This window comes from Aythya fuligula, unplaced genomic scaffold (genome assembly GCF_009819795.1).
Source record: "Aythya fuligula isolate bAytFul2 unplaced genomic scaffold, bAytFul2.pri scaffold_114_arrow_ctg1, whole genome shotgun sequence".
Taxonomy (NCBI): Eukaryota; Metazoa; Chordata; class Aves; order Anseriformes; family Anatidae; genus Aythya; species Aythya fuligula.
Window position 1 is genome coordinate 1 of NW_022473967.1, and position 10,372 is coordinate 10,372.

Genomic DNA, 10,372 nt, shown 5'->3' on the forward strand with positions numbered 1-10,372 from the left:
CGCTGGCACCGTCGCTCGCTCCCGGCATGACACCGGCTCCCGCTTGGCCGCCACGGCACAGCACGGCACGGCTTGGCACGGCACGGCCTGCTTCAGCTCATCCACCGGCATCACCGCCACCGGTACTGGAACCAGCACCGGTGCGGGCACGGCACCGTGGGCGGCGTGGGCACGGCGGTTCGGCATCGCCGCGCTGCGGGGCTGCGTGGGCCGCGGCGAGGTACGGAGCGTGCTGCGCTCGGCGGGTGAATCACGCCTCGCCTGCGCCCACGGGGGGGACGGGGACACGGAGGGGGCTGCACGGGGTGGGCTGGGGGCTGCACGGTGGTGGGCACGGGGTTGCACATGAGCAGCACGCGTCTTCATGCATGGTGCACACGCGGGGAGCGGCTCAATGCACACGCGGCGCGGCAGCAGGCACATATGGCATGCACCGGTGTGAGCAAAATGCACGCCAGCAAGCGCACGGGGTGCACACCTGCATGCACATGGATGCACGCCTGGACATGCACGAATAGTGCACGCCTGCTTGCACATGAAATGAACCGCTTCATGCGCACAACACATGCATGGACATGCACAAATAGTGCACGCCTGCATGCACACACGATGCACACCTGCACGCACACGATGCACGCCTGAACATGCACGAATAGTGCACGCCTGCTTGCACATGAAATGAACCGCTTCGTGCACACAATACATGCATGGACATGCACGAATAGTGCACACCTGCATGCACACACAACTCACACCTTCGTGCACACAATACATGCGTGGACATGCACGAACAGTGCACGCCTGCATGCACATGTGATGCACGCTTTTGTGCACGCAATGCATGCCTGAGCATGCACAAATAAAATGCACTCGCATGAGCATGTAATGCATGCCTTTGTGCACATGATGCATGTGTGAACATGCACGAATAATGCACACCTGCGTGCACATGATGCATGCACAAACATGCACAAATAGTGCACACCTGCATGCACACATAACTCACGCCTTCATGCACACAATACATGCGTGGACATACACGAATAGTGCACGCCTGCATGCACACAATGTGCACGCCTTCGTGCACGCAATACATGCATGAACATGCACAAATAGTGCACGCCTGCATGCACACACGATGCACACCAGCATGCACATGATGCACGCCTGAACATGCACGAATAATACACCTGCATGCACACAAAATACATGCCTGCATGCGCATGATGCACACATGAACATGCACAATTAATGCACGCCCCCTCCATGCACACGATGCACTCCTAACGCATGCACACTCAGTGCACGAGTCACACGCCCTGCATGCATGCATGTGCATGGGCATGCATGCAATGCACATGCACATGCACTGTGCACACAGATGCACACGCAATGCACACGCAATGCACACGCAATGCACGCAAACGCACCCACGCAATGCACGCCTGCAGGTGCACACCCCACAAACACCAAGCCCCCTTCTTCCCACGCAGCCCCCTCCATGGGTGGGGGGGAGCACCCACGCATCGAGACCGCCCCCCCCACACCCCGGGGGTCCCTTTGCAGCCCTCCTCCCCCTCACCTCCCCCCCTTCCCCGTGCCCACCCCCCCGCCCCGTGTCCCCCCCTCCCCAGGTGGGTGCGTGGGCAGAGCTGCACGTCTGGCGCTGCACCCACGCGGCACCCACTCGTGCAATCCGAACACGGGTGGGGGGGGGGTTGGAGGGGGGCACGGCTCCCACCCCCCACCCCCCAGTGTGGGGGGGGCTTTATCGGGGGCGGAGGGGGGGGGGAGGAGCCTCGGTGCGCAGCGTCGAGGAGCTGCCTTCATCCCCATCCTCATCCTCGCCTTCATCCCCATCCTCGCCTTCATCTCCATCCACGTCTTCATCCCCATCCTCATCTTCATCCTCATCCTCATCCTCCCTGATCACCCCCCCCCCCCCCAAAATAACAGAGCCCGGACCCGATGGCCCCCCCCCGGCCGGCTGCACGGCTCCTGCCCCCCCTGATCCTGGCGCTTGCAGGTATGGGGGGGGGAGCACCAGGGGAGGGTTTTTTGGGGTGGGGGACCCCGTGTTTTGGGGTGGGGGACCCCAAGACCCGTAATTATGGGAGGGGATCCCCTGACCTGTAATTATAGGGGGGGGGGATCCCCATGGAACCGAGGAACTGGGGGGGGTGCTGGGGGTGAGCCCTGCTAGGGGCTGGGGGCTCGGTGTGGGGCTGGGGTGCTGGCATGGGGTTGGGGTCCCCGAGTATGGGGCTGGGGTCTTGGAGTGGGTTTAGGGTCCTGGAGGGGGGCTGGGGTCCTGGGTTTGGGGGCTGAGGTCCCAGGTTTTGGGGCTGGGAGTCCTGGGTTTTGGTTCCAGGCTCCCGGTTCGGGGTTTGGGGGTCCTGCTGTGGGTTCTGAGGTCCTGATTTGGGGTTCTGGGGGGTCTCTGACTTTGGTTTCTGGGGTCCTGCTTTGGGGCTGGGGGTCCATGTTTGGTTCTGGGGTCCTGGGTTTGAGGCTGGGGTCCCAGGTTTTGGTGCAGGGGTCCCTGGTTTGGTTCTGAGGTCACAGTTATGGGGTTGGGGCCCCTGGGCTTTGGTTCTGGGGTCCTGGTGTGGGGCTCAGGGGTCCTGCTCTGGGTTCTGAGGTCCTGGTTTTGGAGCTGGGGTAGGGCCCTGGGTTTTGAGGTTGGGTTTAGGGTTCGGGTCCTGCGTGAGGGGCAGGGGTCCTGGTTTGGTTCCAGGTTTCAGGGTTTGGTTCTGGGCTCCTGGTTTGGAGTTGGGGGGGGGGGGGTCCTGCTCCAGGTTCTGGGCTCCTGGGTTTAGTTTTGGGGTGGGCTCCTGCGTTTTGGTTCTGGGCTCTTGGGTTTGGTTCCTGGCTCCTAGTTTGGTTCCAGAGTCCCAGTTTGGTTCCGGAGTCCCAGTTTGGTTCCAGGCTCCCAGTTTGGTTCCAGGCTCCCCCTTTGGTTCTGGGCTCCCAGTTTGGAGCTCAGAAGTCCTGTTCTGGGTTCTGGGATCCTGGGTTTGGTTCTGGGCTCCCAGTTTGGTTCCTGGCTCCCAGTCTGCTTCGGGGTCCCAGTCTAGTGCCAGGCTCCTGTTCTGGGGCTGGGGGGCTCCCGCTGGGGCACGGACCCCGTCCCCGCTGGCTGCCCCCGGGGGGGCTCTTTCAGGGGCCGCCCGGGGCACGTTCACGGTGCGCGCCTGGCCCCAGGTGGCCGTGGTGCCCTTCGGGGGCTCGGTGGCCATCAACTGCAGCCACAGCGGCTGCCCGGACCACGAGCCCACCTTGGGGCTGGAGACATCGCTCACCAAAAACGCCACGGAGGCCGGCAGCAGCTGGCAAAAATTCCTCCTGGTCAACGTCTCCGAGTGGAACCCGCAGCCTGCCCTCTGCTACGCGACCTGCGGGGAGCAGCGGGCCACGGCGCCCGCCGCCGTCCTCGTCTACCGTGAGTGCTGGCGATGGACAAGGGGGATGGTGGCATGGTGGGGGTCCTGGCTGCGCCCCACAGCTCTGCATCTGCCCCCCCCCCCAGGGGTGCCGGAGCGCGTGGTGCTGGATCCGGTGTCCCCCGTGGCCGTGGGCGAGAGCCGCAACCTGACGTGCCGGGTGGCGGAGGCGGCCCCGCTGGCCAACCTGACGGTCACCCTGCGCCGGGGCGGCGAGACGCTGCGCACCCAAAACTTCGGGGCCGCCGCCGGCAGCGCCAGCGTGGCCGTCAGCCACCTGCTGACCGTCGGCCCCGGGGACCACGGGCAGGACGTCACCTGCCACGCCGAGCTGTCCCTGCGCCCCCACGGGCCGCTCTTCGCGCGCGCCGCCGTGCCCGTCAAGCTGGCGGTGTACGGTGAGGACCCGCGGCGCGGCTCGGAGCATCTTGACCTTGGTCCCATTCGGATCCTGGCCCCGTCCCCATCTCCACCCCATCCCTGTTCCCTGTTCCAGTCCCCATCCCAAGCCTATCCCTATTCCTCTTCCATTCCCATCCCTGTCTGCACCGCTTCCCATCCCACTTCCATCTCTATCCTAGTCCCCATCCCATCTCCATCCCAATACAATCCCCATCCCTATTCCATTCCCATCCCTATCCACACCCCTTCCCATCCCACTTCCATCCCTATCCCAGTCCCCATCCCATCTCCATCCTGTCCCCAGCTCCATCCCCAGCCTCATTCCACTCCCCATCCCCATCCCATCCCCATCCCCATCCCCCCCCCAATTTCCAGCCCCATTCCCATCCCCCTCCCCATTTCCAAACCCATCCCAATGCACCCCACCATCCCACCCCGTACCCCCCACCTTCACCGCGCACGTCTCCGTGCCGTGCTCTCCGCTCCCCCCTCCGCCACCCACCCCTCACCGCGGGGGTCCCCTCGCTCTCCGGCTGCAGAGCCCCGGGGTCCCCTCACGGTGCCACCGCGTCCCCACAGCTCTCCCCGAGCCACCGCAGCTGCAGGCCCCCGTGCGCCTCGAGGCCGGCGCCGCCGCCAACGCCAGCTGCCGGGTGGTCGGCGCCTTCCCCGCCGAGGACGCCCACTTCTCCCTGGTGCTGGACGGGCGCAGCCTGGACGTGGCGGTGACGGAGGCGGGGGACACGCTGACCGCCAGCACCCGCCTCTCCCCGCGCACCGCGGGGCTCCAGGAGCTGAACTGCACCGTGACCGTGGGCGCCGCGGCACGGACGGCGCGGGCGCAGCTCCACGTCTACCGTAAGCCCTCAGAGGGGAGGCTGTCGGCTGAGGGGCGTCCCCTAAATCCCACCCCAAATGTTGAGCTCTCTGTCTCCATCCCGCAGGATTCCCGGCGCCCGTCCTGGAGCTCAGCCCGGTGCCGGCGGGCGGCGAGGTGACGGTGACGTGCCGTGCCGCCGCCGCCGAGCCCCCCGCCGTGCGGCTGCAGCTCCGTGACGCCGACGGGGGGGTCTTGGCCGAGGGGCCGCAGCCGCAGCTGGAGCTGCGCCTGGTGGCCCAGCGGGAGGACGACGGGCGCTGGTTCGGGTGCCGGGCCAGCCTGGCCGTGGGGGACGGCACGGTGACGAAGGACACCGAGGCTCGGCTCGTTGTGCTGTGTGAGTCCGGCACGTGCCCCGAATCCGGCCCCTTTGAGCCCAGAATGTGGCTGTGGGGGGTGGAAATCCCAATTGTCTGCTGGGGCAGAGCGGGGAGCGCTGGGGATGAAATGGGTGCAGGGTGTGGGGCCCCATCCTGTCCCCTTTCTATCCCTGTCCCCATCACATCCCAATCCCATTCCATCTCCATCCCCATACCATTCCTGTTCCCATCACATCCCCATCCCAATTCCCATCCTAATCCCAACCCCCATCCCATTTCTGTCCCCAACCCATCCCTGTCCCCATCACATCCCAATCCCCATCCCAATCACCATCTCCATCCCATCCCTGTTCCCATCACATCCCAACCCCATTCCATCTCCATCCCATCCCTGTCCCCATCTCATCCCAATCCCATCCCATTCCACCTCCTTTTCCATCCCCGTCCCCACCCCATCCCCATCCCCATCCCACCCCATCCCCACACACCCCCCCAACCCCGCTGCCTTCCCCCATCCCAATCCTCCCCTCTTTCCCCCCCCCCAGACATGCCCGAAATGGAGGCGAGCTCCTGCCCGAGCAACCGCACGTGGCTGCAGGGGACGCGGGAGGCTCTGTCCTGCGGGGCCACCGGCAACCCCGCGCCCACCGTCACCTGCACCCGTGACGGGGCCACCGTCAGCACCCAGCGCCCCGAGCTGGTCACCCGCTCCCGTGCCGGCACCTACCTCTGCAACGCCACCAACAGCTTGGGGACACGCAGCCGGCTCGTCACCGTCCGCGTGGAGTGTGAGTGGGGTCGGGAACGGGGCGCCGGGGCGGGGGGCACGGGGACGGGGGGGTGACACCGCGGGGCGAGGGAGGCAGCGTCCCCGGGGGGAGGCGGTGAGGATGCTCGGAGGCTGAGCTGGGGGTGTTTGGCCTCAGTTCTCTAATTTTGTTAGCCTTTTTCTGTAATTCTGTAGATCGACAGTTCTCTAATCCTAAAATTCTCTAAACCTGAAGTTCTATAATTCTATAAATCTATAATTCTGTAAATCCATGGTTCTCTAATTCTAAAATTCTTGAATCCTGAAATTCTATAATTCTGTAAATCTGTAATTCTATAATTCTGTGAATCTATAATTCTATAATTCTGTAAATCTATAGTTCTGTAAATCTATAATTCTGTAAACCTCTAATTCTCTAATTCAAAAGTTCTGTAATCCTGAAATTCTATGATTGTCTAATTATATAGTTCTATAATTCTGTAAATCTCCAATTCCCTAATTCAAAAACTATGCAATTCTGAAATTCTGTAATTCAAAAATTCTGTAATCCTGAAATTCTCTAATTCTATAGTTCTTTAATTCTGTAGTTCGATAATTCTATAAATCTATAATTCTGTAAATCTATGACTCTCTAATTCAAAAATTCTGCAATCCTGACATTCTATAATTATCTAATTCCGTAAATCTCCAATTCTGTAGATCTCTAATTCTCTAATTCTAAATTTCTGTAACCCTGAAATTCTCTAATTCTCCAATCCCGTAAATCTCTAATAATTCTCTATATAATTCTGTAAATCTCTAAATCTCTAATTCTCTAAATAATTCTGTAAATCTCTAATTCTCTATATAATTCTGTAAATCTCTAATTCTATAGTCCTGTAACTGCCATTCTCTCACCGACCCCGTGTCCCCCCCCCAGATGAGCCCAGCCTGACGGAGAGCGGGTGCCCCGCGCACCGCACCTGGGTGGAGGGCGAGCGGCGCGAGCTGGCGTGCCGCGCCGAGGGGGACCCGGCCCCCAGCACCCGCTGCACCCGCGACGAGGGCCCCCCCGGCACCGGGGGTGGCCGGGCCGTCAGCCGGAGCGATGCCGGGCGCTACACGTGCCGGGCCACCAACAAGCACGGCTCGGCGCTGCGCAGCGTCTACGTCAGCGTCGAGTGTGAGTAGGGGGAGCCTGGGGGGGGCCACGGCCGTGCCGGCGGTGCCGTGGTTGTGCCGTGGTTGTGCCGGGGACCTGGAGGTGCCAGGGATGTGCTGGGGGTGTTTTTGGGGGCGCAGCCGTGCCGAGGATGCTGTTGACGGTGCGAGGGATGCCGGGGATGTGCCGGGGATCCCGTAACAACACCAGGGGTGCCGTGGCCACGCCGGTGATGCCGTGGTTGTTTTGGGGATCTGGCCACAGCAGGGATGCCAGCTGTGCCAGGGATCCCATAGCAATGCCAGGGATGCCGTGGCCGTGCCAGGGATGCCATGGCTGTTTTGGGGGATCTGGCCATGGCACGGATGCTCTTATTCACGGCAGGGGTCCCGGCTGTGCCATAAATGCTGTAGCTCCACCAGGAATCCCACAGCCATACCAGGCACCTGGTGACCATGCCGGGGATCCCAGAGCCACGCCGGGGATGCTGTGGCTGTTTTGGGGATCTGGACACGGTGCAGATTCCGTTATCCACGGCAGAGATCCCACAGCTATGCCGGGGACCCCATATCCATGCTGGGGATCCCGTGGCCATGCCGGGGATGCCACGGGAGACCCCAACCCTCACCCTCTCTCCCCGCAGACGAGCCCAGCATCGGCGAGGCCGGCTGCCCGGCACGGCGGCTCTGGGTGGAGGGGACAGCAGCGGAGCTGGGCTGCAACGCCAGCGGCAACCCCCTGCCCCACGTCGCCTGCGCCAAGCTGGGGGACCCCCAGGCCCCCCCGGCCAGCCCCAACGTCACCCGCGCCCACGCCGGCACCTACCAGTGCCGAGCCACCAACGCGCACGGCTCGGCTCTCCGCAACATCACCATCACCGTTGAGTGTGAGCGCGGCACGGGGAGCGTTGGGGGGGGGAAAGAAGGGAAACGGGGGGCGTTTTGGGGTAAAAAAAGGGGTGACTGGGGGTTTTTTTTTTGCTTCCCCACGCAGACAGCCCGGTGGCGGTGAGCCTGCGCGTGGTGCCCTCGGCCAACGTCTCGCGCGGCGCGAGCTTCAGCGTGGAGTGCCGTGCCGAGGGGCTGCCGCCCCCCACCTTCGGCTGGGCGCTGCCGCCCGCCCCCAACCTGCGTTTCGGCGCCGACAACCGCTCGGTGGCCGTGGCGCGAGCGGCCGCCGCCAACCGGGGCGTCTACACCTGCACCGCGTCCAACCGGCACGGCCGGCGCGCCGGCAGCGTGGTGGTGCGCGTGGACGGTGAGCCAAAGGCGCAGGGTATGGGGGACACCGGGGATGGCACCGGCACCGGGGTGGCATCACCGGCGTCCCCTTGTCGCCCCGCAGAGAGCCGGCTGGCCCTACTGGTGTCACTGGGCGTGCTGGGCGCCGTCACCGTGCTGGGGTTGGCGGCGGCGGGGATTTATTACCTGAAGACGACGGCGTGCAAGAAGGGCGAGTACAACGTGAGGGACGCCGAGGGCACCTCGGAAGGTGCCCGCGTGCACCGGGGGGACGCAGGGGGCCGCGGGGAGGTGTTTGGCATCCAGCTGACCCCCACCTGAGGGACGGGGACGGCCCCTCCGCCACACGCAGGGACGCTTTGCGCGCCGCCGGGGTTTGGCCCCGCACTTGGCATGGGTTTGGGGGGGTCCCCAAAAGCGCAGGGGACACGGGGACCCTCCGGACTGGGATGGCTGTCATGATGCTGTCCCCAAGGTAACGGGGTTGGGTTTGATTTTTATTTTTTTTTGGGGGGGGTTGTTGGTTTTTTAGCCACTTCGGCGTCTAATTTTATGGAGACTGCAGCGGGAGGGGGGCCTCACGCAACGAGGCCGTCGCCGCCGCGCTGGAATGTGCCAAATAAATAATTTACATTTTAAAGAGAGGGAGGAGGACGCTGGCAGGATGGGACCGTGCTCAGAGCACCCAGCCCTGCCCTACAAGGGGGGGGGGGCACCCCACTGAAGATCTCCCCCTCCCGTCCTCCCCCATGGATCCGATGGGAACGGAGCCGTGCAGACGGCATCAGGGCAGGAAAAAATAAATTTAATGAGACAGCCAGGGACCGCCCTGCGCTGCTTCCTGAGGCCCTGCACGGTGCTGGGAGCCCCCCCTGGGTGTCCCCCCCCTGGTGCTTCAGCTCTTGTCCCTGTTCTGCCACCGCAGCAGGTGGTAGATGCCGCACTTCTCCGCGTGGTAATGGGCGGCGTAGATGAAGCCGGCGCCGCCGAGCACGGCAACGAACAGCAGCGTTAGCAGCAGGGCCAGGAGGACGTAGGACGGGGGCTCTGGGGGGACAGGGGGGGGGTGAAATGGGGATGGGGACAGGGACGGAGGTGGGAATGGGATGGGGAGAGGATGAGGGAATGAGGGGAGGAGGAGGGATGGGATGGGGATGGGGAATGAGGGCAGGAGCAGGGATGGGATGGGATGGGAATGGGATGGGGACAGGTTGGGAACGAGGATAGGAATGGGACAAGGACAGCAAAAGGGATGGGAATGGGACGGGGACAGGATGGGGACAGGATGGGAACGGTGAGAGGAAGAGGTATGGGAATGGGATGAGGATGGGAACAGGGATGGGGAGAGGGACAACACAGGAATGAGGATAGGGATGGGAAGAGAATGGGAACAGGGAAAGGAACGACATGGGAATGAGATGGGAATGGGAGCAGGTATGGGGACAGAATGGGAATGGGGACAGAATGGGATGGAGACGGATGAAGATGAGGTCAGGGATGGAAACGGAATGGGGACGGAGATGAGATCGGGATGGAAATGGGATAAGGACAGGGATGAGAGTGAGGGCAGGGAATGGATGGGATCAGGGACAAGATGGGGACAGAAATAGGATGGGGACGGGGACGAGTGATGACAACGATGGGATGGGATGGGGACAATATGGGGATGGGAACGGGATGGGGACAGGGATGGGGCCAAGAAGACGGACACAGGACCAGGAATAGGAACAGGACAGGGATGAGACGGGGCCGTGGGCGCCCCCGGGGGACTCACCCACCACCTCCATGGTCACCGGGGCGGAGGTGCGGTTGAAGCGGGGCCCGCTGGCCTGGCAGGTGAGGTTCTCCCCGTGGTCCTGCTTGCGGGCGGTGACGCCGTAGGACACGGTGACGCTGGGGGTCTGGGGGAAGGTGGTCGCCGCCAGCTCCTCGCTGCCGCGGCACAAGGTCACCGTCAGGTTGTGGATGACCCCATCGCTCTCCACCTGGCACGTCACGGTGTAGTTCTGGCCCGGCGCCATCCGCGGCACCGGCTCCAGCATCACCTTTATGGGGACAGCTGGGGGGGGGGGAAAAATAAAAATAAAATAAAATAAAATAAAGGGGGTGGCACCTGGGGATGGCTGGGAGCCACCGCGGTGCCCAATTGATGGGAGCGGGGTGAGAGGGATGGGAG

The 10,372-nt window shown here is 63.1% G+C and overlaps 1 protein-coding gene across 1 annotated transcript; it reads left to right on the forward strand.

Annotated features, from left to right (window-relative positions):
* Positions 1-1,968: 1,968 nt before the first annotated feature.
* ICAM5 (intercellular adhesion molecule 5) lies at positions 1,969-8,749 on the forward strand. Its single transcript, XM_032207096.1, has 10 exons — positions 1,969-2,026; positions 3,164-3,442; positions 3,530-3,841; positions 4,425-4,703; positions 4,790-5,062; positions 5,591-5,833; positions 6,734-6,976; positions 7,599-7,841; positions 7,949-8,212; positions 8,300-8,749. Exons 1-10 carry the CDS (start codon positions 1,969-1,971, stop codon positions 8,515-8,517), a joined length of 2,412 nt encoding a protein of 803 aa, XP_032062987.1. The 3' UTR covers positions 8,518-8,749.
* Positions 8,750-10,372: the final 1,623 nt, after the last annotated feature.

Excerpts from the sequence above, each read along its gene's own strand:
- ICAM5 (XM_032207096.1), top strand. The coding sequence starts at position 1,969 with ATGGCCCCCCCCCGGCCGGCTGCACGGCTCCTGCCCCCCCTGATCCTG. Across the intron at positions 3,443-3,529 it reads CGCCGCCGTCCTCGTCTACC|GGGTGCCGGAGCGCGTGGTG; the intron begins GTGAGTGCTGGC and ends CCCCCCCCCCAG. Across the intron at positions 8,213-8,299 it reads CGTGGTGGTGCGCGTGGACG|AGAGCCGGCTGGCCCTACTG; the intron begins GTGAGCCAAAGG and ends GTCGCCCCGCAG.